The 20,949-nt window shown below is 39.4% G+C and overlaps 2 protein-coding genes across 4 annotated transcripts in view; both read left to right on the top strand.

Annotated features, from left to right (window-relative positions):
• The first annotated feature begins 520 nt into the window (after nt 1-520).
• uhrf1 (ubiquitin-like with PHD and ring finger domains 1) lies at nt 521-13,586 on the top strand. 2 transcript variants are annotated; one of them, XM_051376146.1, is made up of 17 exons: nt 521-666; nt 2,542-2,704; nt 3,125-3,391; nt 5,165-5,319; nt 6,836-7,051; nt 7,434-7,549; nt 7,700-7,886; nt 8,017-8,140; nt 8,281-8,388; nt 8,491-8,595; nt 8,732-8,838; nt 8,933-9,095; nt 9,193-9,330; nt 9,863-9,965; nt 10,140-10,285; nt 11,017-11,115; nt 11,709-13,586. In XM_051376146.1, exons 2-17 carry the CDS (start codon nt 2,552-2,554, stop codon nt 11,853-11,855), a joined length of 2,334 nt encoding a protein of 777 aa, XP_051232106.1. In that variant the 5' UTR covers nt 521-666; nt 2,542-2,551; the 3' UTR covers nt 11,856-13,586. The 2 variants fall into 2 exon arrangements, with proteins under 2 accessions (XP_051232106.1, XP_051232107.1); XM_051376147.1 differs by having other exon boundaries at nt 529-666; nt 2,547-2,704.
• Nucleotides 13,587-14,195: 609 nt separating this feature from the next.
• kdm4b (lysine (K)-specific demethylase 4B) overlaps nt 14,196-20,949 on the top strand; it is a 46,939-nt gene continuing 40,185 nt past the window's right edge. For both annotated transcript variants that reach the window (XM_051376143.1, XM_051376145.1), the window contains exons 1-4: nt 14,196-14,317; nt 17,753-18,193; nt 18,656-18,831; nt 20,595-20,709. In XM_051376143.1, coding sequence (XP_051232103.1) covers nt 17,780-18,193; nt 18,656-18,831; nt 20,595-20,709 — 705 coding nt within the window. In that variant the 5' untranslated portion in view covers nt 14,196-14,317; nt 17,753-17,779. The remainder of the gene's footprint in view (nt 14,318-17,752; nt 18,194-18,655; nt 18,832-20,594; nt 20,710-20,949) is intronic.

Below are 20,949 nucleotides of genomic sequence, written 5' to 3' on the forward strand. Positions count from 1 at the left end.
TCTTCCTCTCACAATGCTGTTGGCCTCATTCACTTTCAGCTCCCGCCAAACTGAAGGGGAGGTAATTGCTCATCATTAATTAAACAGTATTGTTAGGCCAATGGGAAGGGGAGAGAGAGAGAGGGGGGGGCTCCACATCAACATTTAACATATTTATACGATTAATTTGAAGAATGGGAACTCATTATGAAACCAAATAACGAAACAATCATACTAAAAAAACATGATAAACATCTCTCCCAGTGAGGTTGTTTACGAGAACCACCATCTGTCTCTCTGGGTTACCGGTTTTTTTTTGTTTTTTTTTTACATGCTGTCAATAGCTTCTGCAGGGCGCTACGTAATCTCGCGATACTTCCCCCCCCTCCCGGAGACGAGCTGCACCCACGAGAATGTCGTTTCGCGCGCTGAGGCTAAGCTCCAGTCACATTCCAGATTGACGTGTCTGTCAACCAATCAGCGCCACTCGCTTGGAGGAAACCAGCCAATGAGGAGCTGAGTTGTGAGAGCAGGCGGGATATGAAAGTCTTGAAGAATAACTCATTGATCAATCTCCAACAAGGCTCAGAGTTGGTCGTGTAAACCGTACATAGAAGTTATTTGGAGAAAACGTGCGCGTTACTCCTTAAACGTCAATTTCTTGTTTTCACTTGGACGAACAAACAGGTAAAGCAGCTTTTTTTTCCTCACGTACTAGTAACTTTTAAAATTGTATTCATTGATATCTTCATCAGTAGCTAGCTTACTGAGGTTAGCTAACTTGACCAAAAAAAAAAAAAAAAAAAAAAAAGTGATACCTCGTTTCTTTTTCGCTTAACGTAAAACACCAAATTCCCCAGCCAGTTAAATGTAACGTAAAAAAATGAATCAAATGTTTTTGTTTTTATGTCACCCGGGCAGTTTTCGTGCCGTTTAATGACCTCTTGGTGTCTCATTGGTTAACAACCCAGTTGAGAAAAAAAAAAACCCCTCTCCTCTCAACAATAAGTTGTAACGTGGTTTGCTGTAGCTGAGCATTAATGGGTCCGTGATGAACTACCGCCAGCTCTTATCTTGTGTTGTTTATCTGTGTGCTGTAGCTGCATAATGGGCAGCACATGGTGACATTTCAACCCACCTTTTTGCCACTTCATTTTCTTCCTGTGAAGCAAAACAAAAATACGCAAACCTTTTAAAACAGATTGCTTATTTTTTTCCGTGTTTTTTTTTTTCCACCACCCCCACCCCCAACCAACCACCTCCTCCCCCCACCCCGTATTGGCTTGTGATGAATTAGCTCGTGTTTTTATTTTGAAGAAGAGAGAGAAAATGAAACGGTGTAGGCGAAATAACGCACATCAGGTGAGAGGAAGTAGTTTGTTTTCGATGTTATTACTCGTGTTTTGTTCACTGGTTTTTAATTTCGAGCCAGCAGAGCGAACAGCACCCGCAAAAGTAAAACCCCCAAAACCAGCCGTCGCACTCGCTGGTTTCCGCTTAATAAGGACAAAGCACCGTCTATGCGGGCGAAAGGGTCGTTGTAGTGCGGTAATAATCGACCCCGAACTACATACAAGGTTGTATTTCGGTGTGCTTTATTGTCAGAGAGCGAAGGCACATTGTTTGCTAGCGCTCCCTCCCGTCCGGATGTGCTTGCTTTTAAAAAGAGCTGGGAGTGGCCTGCAGCTCAGTTTCCCGCACTGTATTTAAATCAGCTTGTTCCCTCCCTTTCTGATATTCTGTTCAAGTGACAGCCCAGGGCTGACAGCAACACGGGCCAGAGGCTGGGGCCAGTCATGTTTCTGCTGCTGAGAGTCATTTAAGGCTTTCTGGACTAAAGTTAGTTTGGTTTTGTAATGATGGAAGTGACAGGATGTTTATACTTTGACAATGTCCAACACAGTACTTTAAAAAAAAGAAAGTGATGCTCCCGAGAGTTAAAATGTAGTTTTATTGTTTTGTATTGAAGGTTAAAAAGTAAATTTAATTCATTTTTAAATTAGGTCTGTGTCCAGCTGTCACAGTTTAGATTCAGTAAATATTTTATTGTCATTAAAGAAATTCAAGAGGATTTACAAAAAACACAACAACAAAGCGTAAAACAAAAGTAAACACAACAGTGCATATAGAGGAAGAGAGTGTTGCATTTAAAATGGTAACTTCATCCATAAATTAATCATTTTTAAAACTAAAAACATTATGGTTGGCTACCTGCAAGTGTCACTTTACATCGTCTGACCACCCTCAATATGATATCCATCTATCTGCCTTCAGATATTCTATTATACATGTCAGACTATTTGTTAGGGTTTATTTATACCTTTTGTTTCATGTATTACTTTTGTTTTAAAATGTTTTTTGCCTGAGATTTGTGTAGTAAATGCAAATGAATAATAGACAGATCTTGTTGCTGCTCAGGCTTGGCTTCTGATCAGTCTGCTTTTTAAGATTTATATGATCCATTAAACAAGACTGATTAATGCATTTACTCACAGTAATCTAGTAAAACAATATCAACGATTGTTGTGTCTCTAATTGCTCGTGCTTTGGCTGTTGACACAGGGCAGCTGCAATGTGGATTCAAGTGCGCACAATGGATGGGAAGGAAACCCACCGGGTGGATTCCTTGTCCAAACTCACCAAGGTGGATGAGCTGCGTCTCAAAATCACGGAGCTCTTCAATGTGGAGCCCGAGAGGCAGAGGCTGTTCTACCGGGGCAAGCAGGTGAGGCAGCATGGATACAAGTTTTTCCAAGATGTGTCTTTGATGCTCTTCATGGTGGTGATTGTGTCTGAGTAAACTCAAATATGAAAGTATTGGCATCTAAAAAAGCACTCTTAGTAAAGGGATGTAATTTATTGTTGTTTAATCAATCTTAGGTAATACTTAATCTTCAGTACAAGAGATATGGGTGATAGTTGGTTGTAGCTCATTGCCGATTTTAACATTTACTCATCATAAGCACAACAAAGAATGCATAAAATACAAAAGAGGCATACAATTCAAAGTGTGTATTTACGAATGTATATTTCCTGTGAGTGCGCACACGAGCAGGAAAAATGAGGGACCGCTGAAATAAACAAAAAAAGGAAGTGCTGCTTTTCTCCCTTTTTCTCACCATGTCGTATCTTTGTTTTGTATCAGATGGAGGACGGCCATACCATATTCGACTACAACGTGGGCCTAAATGACATAGTACAGCTGCTTGTTAGGCAGAAGGCGCCCCCTGTTGATGTTGTCAAAAGCAAGGACAAAGAAGCTGAGCTCTCTGACTCCGACTCCGGTTGTGGCTCAACCCAGAGTGAATCTGACAAGAACTCCACTCACGGTGAGGTAGAAGGTCAGACCGCCGGCACCTCTGCCCAGACAAACACCCCAGAGCTCGTCGATCCAGGATTTGGATTTTACAAGGTGCGTTTTTCAAGCTGGTAGTTTGTGTTGAATTAAATATGGTATATTTTTTTCCACAATATGTTTAATGTTGTGTTCTTGTTTTGAACATTACGTCAACAATACAACAGTTTGACACAAATGCATACATTACTCAGTTACACACATATTGACAGCTTGCATCAAACTCGGATAGTATACCAGTAAAACAATTTTTTTTCCCCCTCATTTGCATGTTTACACTGTATTTTCAGGAAAAGCTTAAGTTCATGTCTTTAATTATATTCATGTGAGGCTCCCACAGCTGAACAAAGTCTTGCTTCTTGCCCTTTGGCGATGTAGGTTAGTCTTTCCGGACCAATACAGCCCGGAAGCTCCCTTATCCACATACTCAATGATAGTGCAGCCATGCTCTTCCCACATAGTGAAATGGCCCTTCTGGCTTGAAGAAGAAAGTCTGAAAGTTTAGTCTTTTTCGATGTTTGTATAAAGTCCTCAGGGTTTATTCCAAGCACACAGAGTTTGGCACATAAGTGGACTTTGGTATGAAACAACCTTCCAGAAAGTTTGGATCTTTGGACATTCCCATAGACAATGAAACAGCATACCTTTCTCATTCAAACATTATGAACAATCATCTGGAATATCAGCAGACATATGATGAAGTTTGACTGGAGTTATATACATTCTCATCAACCATTTATGTTCAAGTAATTTAAACCATGTGGTGTCCGGGCTTTCAAACAAGCATCATTCCAACCCGTTTCATCAATATCATCTTGTGTATCCATATTCCAATCATTTAATTAATCTAATGTTGATTCAGTACTATGTTCTACCTATATGCTATAATATTTAGATATATGGGCTTACCTTTCTAAATTTACAGGTGTTATTTCCTCCAGTTGTAATAGAGGTGGTATACACGTTGTCTGTTTTTTTTTTTTTTTTAATAGTTTATACATCTACATAAAGATCCATCATTTTTTGGATACCCTTTATTTTCCACGCTCTAAATCCTCCGTCTCTTTTAGCAGGATTGTGGTCATAACCCCAGACAGGTGTTCATACAGACAGTACAGGCATATTACCTATGTGTTTGTATGCAGCATACCAAACTGAAATTGTCTTCACTATAAATACAAATTTATTGGTAGATTCGGACTCTTGCTCAATGTTTACCCAGGCTGGCGGTGTTGTTGTTAAATATCATATTTAATGTTTACAGGTTACTTTTGCTTTGTGGGGAATGGGGAATTGAAATGAAAACTCTGTGGGATGGGTGATAAACAGCTGTAGTGAATGAACTGCATTCCAGTTCAGGTTGCAAAGAGGTTATGAAGCATGGGTGAATTAAGTTCAGGTTTTGGGCCCAATTACATTAAGCACCGGTATGCGTTTAATGTGCTGGGCTGCATCTAAGACATTTCCTTTACTTTTGGTGATTTTATTAAAAAAAAAGTTATTTGTATTGCTGCTTCCAACAACAGTTTGGTGCATCGCCAGAATCTCCTTCCTCGAACAGCAGCATAATTTCTGTTCATGACCTCAACAATATTTGAAAAATATCAAAACAATTCATGTATGTGTTCAATTTATGTATGTACAAATTGAAATTCTGTGTATGTGAGGATAAAGACAAGACAATGAGATGAGCTGTTTTGCAATAAACAAACTGAAAAATCAACTTTTTTTGAAACTTTTACAGAACATCTGAAATTTGTTAGGTTTGTCAGGTTTTTAAATGTCAATAACATGCTAACTTTTTTTGTGTGTGTTTTCTGTGTTTTGAAGATCAATGAACTGGTAGATGCAAGGGACTTGAACATGGGGGCATGGTTTGAGGCCCAGATCGTCAATGTTACAAAGACAGCAAAGACTCCGAAAGAGGAGGCTGCTGAGGCACACCCAGCGGAGGAGGAGATACTGTACCATGTTAAATATGAAGAGTAAGAACCCCTTTCCTGTTAAAAACGATCACTTCTTTCATCAGATTAGATGACTCCTGTTTTACAGAGCTGACAATGTTGAGCTTAGCTAACATAACTCTGCACATAACAAGATTTTCAGTGCAGATCAGTGTATTCCCATAAAGGAAAGTTTTCTTTTTAATAGGCATGCACATATTTGCCGATATTCACCTTGTTGACATCGGCCTGTCTGTCTCTCAAATTCGATGGCCGTCACTGATGGTTGATTTCAGTGGCCGATGATTGTCGCATCAATTTTGCCCGGGCAAAATGTTGATTATTTCCAACTCAGATATTGGAGGAATAATCAACACTGTTTTCCAGCACTGGCACAAATTGCATTCAAATACCTGTGCTCCTGTGGCTGTTCAGCTTTACATCTCGCATTTTGAATGAGAATAGAAATAGACTGAGCTGCAACAAAGCAGAGATGCTTATTGTAGATTTATTTTTCTCTGGCACAAAAGAGCAAGTTAAAAAAACATCATTTCTTACACCTGTATCTGCCCAGGATTTCCCAATCAATGCAATCCTTTCTTTTAACAAATAGCTGGCCACCTGGAAAGTAGAGCTTTGTTGTGGTAGTCATGAATTATAGTTGTAGAAGGAGAAACAAATTGGCTCAGAGAAAATGTTATACTGTAAACACACAATTGAACAGAAGTTTTTTTTAAACAGGCAACTGTGGTCTGATTGTGTTGACTTGCTGTAAGCTGCAACCAACTGCTAGGTAATGCTGCACAATTAATTGAAATATTAGCAAAATTGCACTATTGCCAAGTACAATATCAAAATTGCAGAAGCTGCAATTTTTTTTGATGAAGGTAAAATTTGACCAAATTACATTATAATAGTGTAGTGCTGGAGAGATACCCTGGCCTAAAAATCTTATTCTACCTGATGTAAGAAAACATTTGTTTGGTACAAACCCAAGCAAATGTCACAGTATCATGATTTGAATACTGAATAATGCTAATACTGAATTGTATTGCAAGGTCGTGCAGCCCTAAAGTCAGGATCAAACCCAAAGTTTGTTTGCTAGGTTAGGCAACATAAAAATAAATCACTTCCTGCTGCAACTCCACATAAAAGGCTTAAAACGGATCCAAAAGGATTGGCACAATTTCTAATCCAGAGACTTGAACGCTTACTAGCAATAGCATTTACATTGAAACCTTTATTGTGGGACTAAAATTGACACTGAACTAAATTAACCTAACTTTTCATGAGCGTGTACCCGTAATAGCGGAAGCATTGGGCTTTCTGTGGTATCTCTGGCTTTTCCCAGTATGAGAGGTGTTTTTGTGTTTGTGAGCTTGCAAGTGCGTTACTGTTGAGGGAACATTCATCTGAGTGGTGTAGTAGTCAAACCTGTTGCACTTTTGTACATTTAGCTACACCCAGGCAGCACTGTGGAAGTGTAGGAAGCACCTGTGGTGGTGCGTGGCTTGCCTCTGAACTGCAAAATAATATAATATCCCATTCCCTGTCACAGCTACCCAGAGAACGGTGTGATTCAGTTGCTGGTCAAGGATGTTCGCCCACGGGCCCGTACAGTGTATCAGTGGCACCAGCTGGAGCCTGGAATGGTCGTTATGGTCAACTACAACCCAGACGACCCCAAGGAGCGCGGCTACTGGTATGACGCTGAGATCCAGAGGAAGAGGGAGACACGCACTGTGCGAGAGATCTACGCCAAGATTATCCTCGGGTAAGGGCTCTGTTGCATATTGTGGTTTAGATATAGTAGTATGTAGTAGCACACCGAGTAGGGGGAACTGCCACAAGTCAAATATCTGCTCAATCTGCTGCAGTGGCAGGTGATCCATTTGTGGTCCCATTTTTATCTACATGTCACATTTGTTGGGTTTTTGAATGCCACAGTAACAGGTGGGCAGAACTTAATTTCCTTCTGCTGTATGAAGTACATTGCAGAATATGGTACTATGTACTGGTAACATTTTAAGAGGTTGGGGTATTTGTCACTTTCTGTGGATTTGGATCTAATTTCTACCTAAAGGGGGGGAAGCACATGTGTCTGTTGATGCAGTATACAAAGTATATTGCCTTACTTTCTATTTATTTGTTTTTAGTGATGCTGGTGACTCTCTTAATGACTGCCGGATCATGTTCCTGACCGAAATCTACAAAATCGAGGAGCCTGGTTCTCTGGGTGACACCCCAGCTGGATCTGAGAGTCCACTCAAAAGTAGGTTTGCACTTGGTGTAAAGTGTATTTTAGTAGCAATTGACAATTTGAATCTTGTTAATTGGTACATATGAAACCTGCACCATCCTATTGAAAATACTGTATAATCAAATAGAACACATTATCTAATGAAATGTTTGTGTTTTTCAGGATCAAATGGCCCCGAGTGCAAGCACTGTAAGGATGATCCCAAAAAAAACTGTCAGTGGTGTAATTGCAAAATCTGTGGCATCAAGCAGGATCCTGACAAACAGTTGTTGTGTGATGAATGTGACATGGCCTTTCACACTTACTGCCTGAACCCTCCGCTCACCTCCATCCCAGAAGATGAGGACTGGTCAGTACTATCAAATGCAGAATTTTCTTTTAAATACATTCAAATATCCTGAAATGCAGTTATTTGTTGACAATTAAGGAACCATCTTGTAGCAATTGTGACCTTCATTCTACATGTCATACTGTCGCAGGTATTGCCCAGGTTGCCGTAATGACGCCAGTGAGGTTGTGTTGGCTGGAGAAAAACTGAAGGAGAGCAAGAAGAAATCTAAGATGGCCTCTGCCAGCTCCTCCAGCCAGAGGGACTGGGGCAAGGTGAGATGATTTTATATTGGCAGTACATACAGTATGTGTCAGACACAAGTTTACAGTTCACATCCTCAACCCCAAATGGCTACGATACTAGATGTTAAACAAATTCAAACTATGTTCTCTCTCTCTCTCTCTCCCTCCAGGGAATGGCCTGTGTTGGTCGAACTAAGCAGTGCACTATTGTCCCGTCCAACCACTACGGCCCAATACCCGGCATCCCCGTCGGCTCACTGTGGAAGTTCAGAGTGCAGGTCAGTCCACACAGCTGGAGAGTATAATTAATGCTGTTTGGGGTTTTGTGGTAATTTGTTCCTATGGCCAGCAATAATGTTTCAATTCTTTGGCGTTTCTAGGTCAGTGAATCTGGCGTCCACAGGCCACATGTAGCTGGGATTCATGGCAGAAGCAATGATGGCGCCTACTCTCTGGTCCTGGCAGGAGGCTATGAGGATGACGTGGTATGCTGTGTTTTTTAGAGTATGTAGTAAAGGGGCTTAACTGATGTGTGTCTCATTATCATTTAAACCCCATTTGTTTCTATTAACATAACCAGGTTTTTAAAGTGTGTAATTGTGTTTGTGTGTTGCATTGTAGGATGATGGTAATGAGTTCACTTACACTGGCTCTGGAGGGCGAGATCTTTCTGGAAACAAGAGGACTGCTGAGCAGTCGTGTAATCAGACACTTACCCACATGAACCGGTATGACACTAAAGGACTAAACATATAACTGTTTAATGTTGTCTGTTTTTGTTTTATTTTATTTTGCATATGTAAACTGTCTGGTCCTCACCAGGGCGCTGGCTCTCAACTGTAACATCCCTGTCAACGACAAAAATGGAGCTGAGGCTAAGAACTGGAAGGAAGGCAAACCGGTTAGAGTTGTGCGCAGCTGCAAGGGTCGCAAGCACAGTAAATATTCCCCTGAAGAAGGAAACAGATATGATGGGATATATAAGGTATGCAGGAACACTGGATGTATGTACTATTGATCTATTAATCATTGGGTGACAATTCATTCATTATGTTGACAAACTTGTCATTAACTTCTTTCAGATAGTGAAGTACTGGCCAGAAAAGGGAAAGTCTGGCTTCTTGGTCTGGCGGTATCTGTTGAAGCGTGATGATGATGAGCCGGCACCATGGACCAGAGATGGCAAGGAACGCATCAAGAAGCTCGGTCTAACCATGCAGGTAAAGATGATGATTCAGGGGTTTTGTTATTTCGTTTTTAGGTGTGTTAGGATGTGATCAACTCCTAATTAAATAAGCAATACTGGCTTCATACTCAAAACTAACAATACTTTTAATGAAAAACCTTCCACCTCTGTCTGCTTTGCTTATTATGCCACTAAACCCCTCCCACCAAACCTACAGCAGAGCAGAAGGAGCCAGTTGCCCTTCATGCTTCAGATGACTCGCTTTCCATGGCAAGGTGGCATCTGGAATATAGTGACAGTTTCAGCAAATATGCCTAAAAGTTACCTACTACAGCTTTAAGCATGAAATGTGCAAAAACATTTGTACTTTTTATATTTCAATTTCACATTACCATGTTAAAGTACAAGCATGTTAATATTCTAACACATTTAATTGGGTAAGTATAGTGTAAATCCATGTTAACCTGCTAAATGACCTGTTAATAAGCATGCAAAGATTAGCTGTGCTTTGAGCTGATCGCAAACAATATCATGAAGTCAATTAAATGGACTCCATCTTGTTCCAGTATCCTGCTGGCTATCAGAAAGAGAAGGAGAACAAAAATGAAGTGGAGGAAGCGGCAGCAACACCCAGCAAAGCGAAGAGGAAGAGAAAATCTCAGGGCAGTGGTAAGTTCTCTTTATGTGTCTGTTGGGGTGTATTTGTTTTTTTAACCTAGTATTGAACAGGGTTTCATACAAGACTGCTGCAAATCACCCCCGAGCCATGCATACCTAAGCATAATCAGCCACCTTTATATTCCACAACTCCTTAGTGAATTTAAATTGTTTTCTTTTTGTCAGACTCAAAGACCTCACCAGCCAAGACTACTAAGAAAGTAAAGGTAGAAGTGTACAAGCTTACCAAGGAACAGAAATCCCTTATCAAGAATGATGAACAAAACAAGAAGGTGTGGGATGAAGCCATGGGGTCACTGTCTCTTGGGCCGGTGAGTATGGTTGCATATTTGGTTACGTCACTAGCAGTTTCAAAATGCTTAAGCTTATGTTTGGGGAAACTGTGGCCTCTGTTTGTTCTACTTGTGGATACGACTAACGAAGCAGTAAATTCAGCTTGGAATTTCTAGACCTTTTCAACAGTTTAGCGATAAATTAGTGGAGTAGAGTTGGAATGATACCCCAGCATAACAGATTTACAACAAGCAGATGCATAATACATCACAGTAGTTTGACTTGGAATTTCCCCATTGTGGGACAAATAAAGGAATATCTATCTTAACTAGAAAAAGCCAAATATGGTATTTCCTTGTATACCTTTTGGAAATTAAGAGATATCATCATGTTGTCAGCAACTTGTGTATCTAGAGAACTTAAAACAAGAAATATCAACAGTGCTCTTGCATGCAAAGTTCTATTCACAATACATCTTAATTAACTAAAAATAGCTTGTCTGAAACATTTGGTTTGTGTGGAGCTTTGTCAGTGCTGATTTTTCTGTTATTTGAAACTGAAGTAAGAAGTAGTTGTCTCCTTGTAATTTTTTTCAAATGATAACTGAGTTGTTCTGGAAATATCTCACACTTGAAAAATCTGAAATAGCTCAAGGCTGTCTGTCAAAACCTACTATGCTGTCGGCTACTGAGAACTGCTTTAAACCTGCTCTGGGCAGTTTAACGATAGAACAATTTGTAAGGTCTTGTCACATGTGTTGTTTCTGCAGAAATTCTTGAACAAAGTTGAAGAAGTTTTCCTCTGCATTTGCTGTCAAGAAGTGGTCTTTCAGCCCGTCACCACAGAGTGCCAACACAATGTCTGCAGGGTAAGAAATTATCATTGTCTCAAATGTTGGCATCCCATGGGACTATGGAAAGTTGATTTACAATTCAGTTGCAGGTGCAAAGAGTGATAAACAAAGACTTAATGGATACACTGTTGGAGTACATTGTGCTTAAATAGATGAGCTTTCCGTCTGTATATTTAAAATACAGAGGGCAACAGGGAAAACACTGGGTAACTGCATACAATGTAAAAACAAGTTTCCAATCCTACCTCTTAAACTGTAGAGGGATGGTTTTTTTCAGTCAATGCTATATGACCTAAAAGGTGTTATTTTTACTGTATTGCACTAGTGGTGGGGTGAGAACTGCCATCTTAATGTCATGTTGCGTAGCTGTGGTAAATTCATCAACACATCCCTACCATACACCCCCAAAATGTCACTGAAACCGTCAAATGTCATTCTGGGAAATGCAGGAAACCACTAAGTAAAAACATGTTACAACAAAGGGAATTTTCACAGGCTGATATTTGACGGTATGAGAGGGCAACTGTGAAACAGTGAAAATGTAATTTAAAAAAGAAAACAAAAACCGACTCTGAGAACTAAAAACAAACTGTTGCTTTTTACTCCAGGAATGCCTTCAGAGGTCCTTCAAAGCAGAGGTGTACACCTGCCCGGCCTGCAGGCACGACCTGGGCAAAAACTACTCCATGGCCGTCAACAAATCCCTGCAAGACATTCTAAATCAGTTTTTCCCAGGGTACAGCAACGGGCGATGATCATTGGTTCTGCCTACTCAACCCTCGAGGAAACGTGATGTAAACTGTAAGGGGAATTTTCAGTAGAGGCAATAAAGAATCAGTTTCTCTTAATATATTTTTTATGATTTATAAAACTACAAGTTTTGTGGACTTCAATGCTACCATTTTTCGCCTTTTTGATCTGCCATGATGTGTAGTTAATGATAATTGGAAGTTCCTTTGTAAGTGTGCCATTACTCCGTTAATACCTTCAACCGTGATTTTACTCCCAGCGTTTTGTTTTGTTCCATTAACTAATGCTAATTTTATCCATAATGTAAAATGTTACTTATAACTACATCCCTCCATGTGTAGCACTCTTTAAGGGAACGTTACGTCAAAAGTGGTTTAGCCGTTTGCCCAACTTCTTTGGAGATTCTTTTGTATACGACTGTTGTTAGAGTCTGGATCGTATCTGGTCTGCCGTTAGTTTAGCTGTGGTTGGTCGTCGTTTTGGTGCAATTCTCTGATCTTGCAGTTGCTGGTCTACATTCACATCTGACCTTTAAGACTCTGTTAAGTGCCTCCTGTAGTTGTGTACTTGTCTGTACTGTACTTTTTAAATTCCCCCTGCTTATTCTGTTTGTTTTTTACAGACACAGTGCAGGTCGATTTCCTGTTAAGAAATCAGTTGACACACAACTAGAGAAATGGACTATATAGATAATGTGACACTTTGTTTGTCCTGGCATGATCAGATGATTGAAATTGCACCAACATATAATTTCTAGAGAAAATAAGTTTTCTGAAACTAAAGTTGCTCCATAAAATGTGGACGAGCTCTAACATACAACCACAAACTGTTTATACAACCACAAGTTAAAAAACAAAATTCTGCTCCTCAGATTTCTGAGACAGTGTCTTGTCGGGGAGGGGTGTCATCAAGTGTGATTGGCTTTTCTAACTTGTGTATTGGTTCCTTTAAATGTTTTTACATAGTAATTTTTATATTTGTATATGAAAGTTGGTTTAAAAGTTACTATGAATTTGATAAAACCTTGATAGCTAAACATGATAGATTCTCGAGGCCATTATATTCTTTGGTATAGAAATGTATTTCCCCATGTTTTTGAAGAGGTTCACTTTTATAAAGCCCAAAGAAGCAAAAGTGCTTAACCAAGAGTGTAATGTAGAACTCCCATCTATCTAGCTCTTTAGACGTTGTCCCTGATGCTCAAACCTAATTGAGTCTAGAAACTGTATGTTTTTGTTTTTTTGCGAAAATAAAAATTTGTACTTTTGACATCTTTTATAATCTATTACTGCCATTTGTTGGGGGGCTATTCAGTCAGATTTTTGTGTCTCCTGTGGTCTCTTGTAATACCTGACCTCATTTGAAAAAAAAAAAAGAAAATGCTTGCATTAGGTTGAAACATTTAAGGAAATTCCACACACTGTTCCTGAAATTTGATATTGAATCGGCTAAATTATCTGAATTTGTTATATATTACTTTTGCCGTTGCCTTTTTATTAATATTTGGTGTTGAATTTCAACAGCAGTGTGTGTGACAATGTCCATCCACATATCAGCATTTTGATTTTTAACGGAGAGACAAATATTTGCATAGACCGGGAAATGTATATTTTCAGAAATTGTATAATTTTAGTCCATTTTAGTTTTGATATGTAGTTTTAGAATTGCTTGCACAGGTTTGGTGCAAAGATTTGTCAATACATTTTCAGTGTTATTCAATAAAAAAGTGAAAATGAGGTGGTATTCATTTTTTTTTTTTGTGAATGTGTTTTTCTGGGGAGGGGGTGAATGAAAATTAACTTAAATATTGGCCTTCCACATCTGTCTTGAAGATTTTTGCCATAACCTTTACCTAAGTAATGAACTGTTTGTACCTTTTTTTGTTATAAATGGAATAAAAAGACCAGTGAGTTTTTGCAATGTTGGATTTAAAGTACAAAACTGATGTTAAACTATATTTCTTATGTTAAAAGGTAGAAAGTCAAGATTCACACTGGATAAGGAACAATAGAAAAGAGCATGATAATAAAGGTTTTGGACAAACTCTTAAACTCATTCAAGCATTATGAGGCTACCGGTTAAAATGTTCACCTGCACTGAGGGTGTTTATTTCCCTGATGGTCGACGAGTGATAATAGCCTTCAGCGAACCCGGCAGTGTCTACGTGCGAGGCGTGCACATCGGATAAGCGCAAGCACCGAGGACGAGTAGTAGTGAGCGCCTGTTTTCATTGGTTGGTTTGTGTGTCTATCACCGAATGAACCAATCAGATCGCTGGGTTTATGACCGAGAATTCTATTATCGGGCTGGTTCGACCAATCGCAAGACGTTGTTTCTGTGGGGGGGCGTGACTGCCTATAGCCTCTGCTTGCTAATGCTAGAGGAAAATCGATCCAGGGAATTTTTTACAAAACGAAACCACATCGATTGAACGAAACAGGGAGAGGATAATACTTTGCTGCAGGAGGTAATATTTATCCAAAATGGATTAATTTTATTCAATCACAAAGACCGTGTTCTCGTGTAATAGTGGTGTGTGGTGTCTGTCGTCGCGGTGTTTTGTTTTTTCTAAATGCAGATATGGAAGTAGCTAGCTAGAAGCGAGCCAGTGTTTGCTAAGACTAAATAAACGTTAAGATACGACGGACTGTTTCTCGGTTTAAACGCTCGCTGTTGCGTATTCGTACACCTTTAACGAATTTCATTGAAGGCAAATATGAGTTCTGCATTTTACTCATTTTGAAGCGTTTCAGCTACAGTTATTTGTTCGGTGTCACCTGAGATAAAATGCTAACAGTTTATGTTAGTTGTGCAGAGCCATCGTCGCCCTTAGCAGCAGCAGCAGCAGCAGCAGCAGCCTGTACTGATAGCTCCTTTTAAAGCGAGCAGCGTTGTTTACTCCAAAAAGCAAGATATATGAATTAACTGTCAGGAGGATAAATGCAGTTTGTGGGTATAAGCATCTCCGTGTTTATTATGGAGGGCAGCGAACTGCAGTGTTTAAGTTTCAGGCCTAGATAAGAGTTAAAGGGGTTGTGTAGGCCCCTTTTTGTTGTGGTTAGACAGCTGGGGGTCATGTGGCCTTCCTTCCAGCTCCTGAATAGGTCAGCACCGGTTAGAAAAAGGGACCTTGTTTGTGATACAAAGTTGAAAACGTGTCTATATGAGAAAGGAAAACTAGCTGTAAATTGTTACTTTGTTTATGAGCAGCCAGTTATTTTGAAATCATACTCTTTGTCACTAAGCAGGAAACAATATTGTGTTGGAGAGGAATTATAATATATTAAATTCAGTAGAACATACTTGTCCCTTTTTATTTTTGTATTATTCGGCTGCTTGAAACGTGACAATTTCGATTCAACCTTCCAGCATATTTCCTGTACTACAGACTACAGGGTGTTTGTGCTTCATGCAAATTACTTGTTGAATCGTCTCCATTTGTCTTGTTCCTCCTGTTATAAGAACATGCAGTACAAGAAAAAACTAGTTCACATTTAGTGTTATTTTAAAGTTGTGGGTGGCAGATAGGGCACTGTGAAAACTGTTTAAGTCTTGCAGAGGAAAGGTAGATGTAAAATGGGTTAATATTTTTTATATATAGTTTTTAATAATAGTTTTTTTTAATGAATCAATTTCATAATTAATTTTATTTAAAACATATTTGGAACTATATCTAAATTTAATTTACAACCCTTGCATTGTAAATGACAATTATATATATATATATATATATATATATATTGTCAAGCGTTCTGAAAGTGTCAGTTTTGCATTTGGGGACAGCCATTGAGAAAATGTTGATTGAGGTTTTTTTTTTTTTTGGTGGCACCTGTGTGGTTATTTTCAAAAAGATAACTTGTTGTCACCCGTTTTATGAAACAAACTGTTGATTCCATGTCACCTGTTTGCTTGGATACAAAAAATTGTACATCTTTGATGCATTGCACTTTTCAAGAGCACAAAACTGCATTCTCTGCTGACATCAAACTACTTTCTACTCCCCGTTGACAAAAGCCATGCTGGGTGCACCTTTTTACAGAAGTTATCATTCTGTATACGCTCTGATTTAACTATTAAATCAATAAAAGTATTGAATTAAACCTGTTCGGGGTTTCCATATATGTAGAGCTGGGTGATATGTTTGCAATAGTTGTAGGATACTAAATTGTCAAACTAATGTTCAGAGCAATGAAATGTTGCCCGAAGGCCATGGTTTACCAACCAAACAGTCTCCCACAAACACAGATGTTAGTTTTGTGTGCCTTGGCTGGCTGTCCTTGTTTGTAATATTTTGGAGATGTTTGGTCAGATTTGACATGCTTTCAAATGCACAATAAAAGTATAAATATAGTAATTATAGTATTTTCCTGTGTGAAGTTGCAGCATAATGGCACTTAATAAGTTGTATACCACAATATCGTTCATCAAATCGCTCTGAAAGTGATCACAGGTATTTATTGCCACTGTGATTGTCTTTATAGTGGTGGTGTTGTAGTTATTGTTATAGTTCTTGGTTTGATGCCCTGTGCAGTTAGTTAGGTAGTTTTAAAAACACCTTCTGAAACGACTGCTAACAACATTAGAATATACCCTGTTGTTGGAGAATGATTGATTGGTGTGCCAGTGGCTTTTAGAGAGTGCAGCAGTTTTTTCTTCTGACTTAATGGACACATTTTATGAAGTGGACGGAGAAAGGAAGCGAGATAATAGCCATATAATATATATTTCATATTTATATTTAGTAAGAGAAGTAACATGTTGATTTTATGCCAAACAGAGAAACAGAACAAGTGTTAAAACAGTAAACTGACGACCCCTGAATAAAAACGGTGTTAAATGGTACATGGATTATCAAGATATTTGCTGATTAATTTTCTTTCAGTTGACAAATAGATTCATTGACTAATTGTTTCAGCTTTAAATTAAAGGTTCCTGGAGCATAGTTGTTTGGCCCCAATAAGCCTGTGCTCCAGTGGTTCAGGTGGCCTTGGGGCTATCAGGATGGAGTTTTCTGTACTTTGTGTTGCCCGTTGGTCAAACACAAACCTCAGGGCTGCTACAATTTAAACAACTTCAGTTCATACAGTAAGCAAGCACTAGTTGCCAGTAGTATCAATATTAGGACTAGGCGGGGGAATGTCCTGTAAAACAAAGTAATAGCCTTTCTGACTAGTGCAAAATGAGTGAGGTAAAGGGGGGAGAGTCTGTGGACGACAGAGACAAGACAATTAACCTGGATGTAGCTACATCACATAGTCATATCCACGTACAATATTCTGAGTTGTTATTAAATATTTCGAAACTAGCAGCAGCTACATACTTTTGACTGTGCTTGTTTGACGTCTCACGTAACTTGCATCTGCAGCTTTATCAAGGTGCAGAGACACCTGTATGCAAATGTGCATCGTTAAAAAACATAAGTAACTGATACATAAATAAATATTATTGAACGTGAGCAACAAAAGAGATTGTCGTTGAAATGTCAAACAAACTAGGAGCAACGTGCTTCTGTTGTTATGATCTCCTATTCTTTGTACCAGCATTTTATGTTCTGGCCTTTACTTTGTTCACTTGATTAGCTCTTAAAAAAGCCTCCCATGTTTTGTGGTCATGGTGGAAAAAGTTGGATTATTTCAAGTTAAGAAAGCACTCTGCACATTTAGTTAAGGGGCCATCTCCCTACTCACAACTCACTGCTTACAACATGACTGGTCCAATGCTGTTTTCATGTACTGCACACCCCGGCATAAAGACTTGAAGAACCTGACATTTGTGTTGCTTAACACTTACATGTTGTCTGCCTTGCAGCTGCTCCTAATTTGGTTTGTAAAAAGGTCATGGCAGTTTGAAAGAGGTGGAAATAGAATGAATAATCACTGATTGCCCATGCCCTCTCCTCCAGGTCTACCTGCAGCCCTTACGAGACCCAATGGCTACCGACATGCCCATGGACACGGTGCCGGCTCCTCACCCTGCCCCAGCCGCGCCTCCTGACATTACCCCAGCCTCTCCTCCTGATCTCAGCTCCAGTGCAGCCCAAGATCAGATTCCCATCCGGCAGCCAGCAGTAGCTGAAACCCCTGACACAGCGGTGACCTCAGAACATGATGCTGCTCCAGATCTCACCACGGCTCAGCCTACAGACTCAGATGTGGCCCCAGGCCTTGTTCCCGGCTCTGAGCTGCCCTCGACCCCTCTGCTGCCACCACTGCCACCAGTCAGTGCCAAGAACCCCAGCTGCAAGATCATGACCTTTCGGCCCACTATGGAGGAGTTCAAAGACTTCGCCAAATACATTGTCTACATGGAGAGTCAGGGAGCTCACCGTGCTGGGCTGGCAAAAGTAGGGACAGCATACGTACATATACATACTGTAGTATGTCAGTATTGACAAATGCCTAATACAAGTTACACAATGTGCTTAAAATTACTTATTATTTATTATTATAAATATAGTTAGAACATTTTGATAAAAGCAAACACATTTTGGCATTTTAGTAGCTGAAATCAGCAAATGTTTGGCATTTTATCTTATGTTGATTTAAATAATGAAATAATAGTTTTGTGTTATCTGAGTTTCAATGGTTCAAACTGTATACAGTGGAATTAAATAGGATTTGAATGTCCTGCCAGTTTGGAGAATTGTACCAGCCTCCAATAATGTACAATTAGACTTTAATGGGCTGTCGGTAACATTCGTGTTGAGTTTAACTTGTGGCTGCAGGTCATTGTAAAACTCAAAAAAACTTTAATGTCAACTCACTAAATGTAAATGTAAACGCTAACAATCTGCCTCCTTCACCAGGTGATTCCCCCAGAGGGCTGGAAGCCGCGAAGGTCCTATGACACCATCGAGGACATGGTGATTCCAGCTCCCATCACGCAGGTAGTGACAGGACAGTCTGGTCTGTTCACTCAGTACAACATCCAGAAGAAGTCGATGACTGTAAGCGAGTACCGCAAGCTGGCCAACAGCAAGAAGTAAGTCGGTCTCTGATGCAGTGGCTTCATTTAATGTGGTTGCTCTGTTTGTATACTTTAAGAGTGTTTTAGAATGGGTTGACACTGATAATGAGAGGCTTCTTTGTTGCTTATGTCTTCCCAAGCAAAGTTTTTGTAAAAGAATGAGCTCACATGTAGTCGAGTTTTCATACATCTGATGAAACAAATATGCTGATACAGTCTTTAGGATTTTTAATAAATAAAATACACTTATCCAATGGTTTAAGCTTAGTCTATGAGTGCCTAAGCTCATAGACTGCTCTTCAAAATTGTTGTTCTGCCTGAGTTTTAAATGAGTAGGGATGGACATTTGAAGTAATTTCCATATTCAAGTACTTGCATTGAATTATTGGGTACTCACCAAACACACTCACATGTGTTTATTTCAGACCCTATTCTTATGTTAAGGATAGAGTCTGAAATCCACACTTCAGTGAAAATGCGGTTAGGGTCAGGGTTATCCTACCTTGCACTGCACAGACTGTAGAGATGAGCTGTTAATTCATTTGGTTGGTAAAAAGGCTGTGACCTTTTCATCTGCAACCATCTTGGCCCGTAGGCTGTAACAAGTGTTCATTTAGTTCAGTTCACAGCACTTTCCTCATACATTCCCTCTACTCTTGAAGTTGTTATTCGCCATGATGGTAGAATGTACTCTGGCTCAACAATCAGCTTGTGATGAACAGGAGCATATCCCGTCACCATCGTTGATATGAGCCGGCTAATCTCTGCCCTGGTTGCTTCGCGGCGACGCTTGCTAACATTTGCTAGCTTTAGCAAATGAGGTGGTAAGAGGTTACCGCCTCAGCTGTTTTCTCCTTGTGGGTAATCTGCAAATGATTAATCAGCCAACTGATTGTTTGTTAATACACAAGTTTTAATGTTACATAGCTTGCACTGCACAGTCATTTTGTCTACTTCGAGATACCGCCAAACATCACTTTTATGCTTAGTCGTAGTTCTGCCTGCAATGTTCGATAAGTCTTGTGTGACTGAAAGCGCTGAACATTATCTGCAGTCGCGCAGACTTAAATGCGAGTACTTGATAAGTGGAATGAATACCGACGTCCTAATTAGTACTCATGCCCATCCCCATAACTGAGTTATGGCAACATTTACTAGTACTATTTTGCAAAGTGGCAGCTTTTCCTGATTTATATTACAATTTCTTCATTTGAAGATGATCTTGTCTTAAAGGAGATTTCATATTCTTATTTAAAAAAAATCTACTGATTACTACTATCTGAAAGCACTAAAATATGAAGAAGACCAAGGGAATTAAATACATCTTTTGGCACTGTATAAAGCCTTGTTGCTGTAGGTTTGTGTTGAAGTGTGTTTTCTGCCCTCTAGTGGTCCTAAAAATGCTTAAATGAAGTTCAATAAAGGCAATAGTAAAACCATATCTGCACAGTATATTTATTGAGGAATTTGTTATATTCTAAAAACGGTGCCCTTTTCCTCATTCTTCTTCCTTTTCTGCCGTTAAGAAGCTAAAAGCTATCATGTCAAACATGTTCTCAAACAGCACCTGTTTTTGTAAGAATGTATTTATCTTATGTTGTTCTTAACGTCCCTATTTTCTGTTTGTACATCTAAAGTGTGTAGTGATTAAAACCTGGCTAATTGTTGAACTGCTCATAATGCTGAATGCCTGTCAACATGGGGGTTTTAGTTAAGGGGGCCATCTCCCTACTCACAACTCACTGCTCACAACATGACTGGTCCAATGCTGTTTTCAGGTACTGCACACCCCGGCACAAAGACTTTGATGATCTAGAGAGGAAGTACTGGAAGAACCTGACATTTGTGTCACCAATTTATGGTGCAGATGTCAGTGGCTCCATCTATGATGAGGTGAGGGTTGTGTGTGTGCTGATTTGCTAACACTGCTTATTTCGCTATATACTTTGACATGACTGTTGCTCAGTAATTTCAGGACAAAATAGAATTTATGACGTACTCTTATTTATATGTTTTAACAGTTTTCAGAGACAGTGGACCTTTACAATACTGTGATTGATTGATTAATCCATTGTAGGGATTAAATACATTTCTTAAAAGGTAATTGTAATGTAATGTCCGTTAATCTAAGCT

This window comes from Dicentrarchus labrax, unplaced genomic scaffold, assembly GCF_905237075.1.
Source record: "Dicentrarchus labrax unplaced genomic scaffold, dlabrax2021, whole genome shotgun sequence".
Lineage (NCBI taxonomy): Eukaryota > Metazoa > Chordata > Actinopteri > Moronidae > Dicentrarchus > Dicentrarchus labrax.

Bases quoted from the DNA above. Each gene is read 5' to 3' on its own strand.
- uhrf1 (XM_051376146.1), top strand. From the start codon at position 2,552: ATGTGGATTCAAGTGCGCACAATGGATGGGAAGGAAACCCACCGGGTG. The intron at 8,141-8,280 runs GTGAGATGATTT...CTCTCCCTCCAG, and splicing joins GCCAGAGGGACTGGGGCAAG to GGAATGGCCTGTGTTGGTCG. The intron at 9,096-9,192 runs GTATGCAGGAAC...AACTTCTTTCAG, and splicing joins GATATGATGGGATATATAAG to ATAGTGAAGTACTGGCCAGA.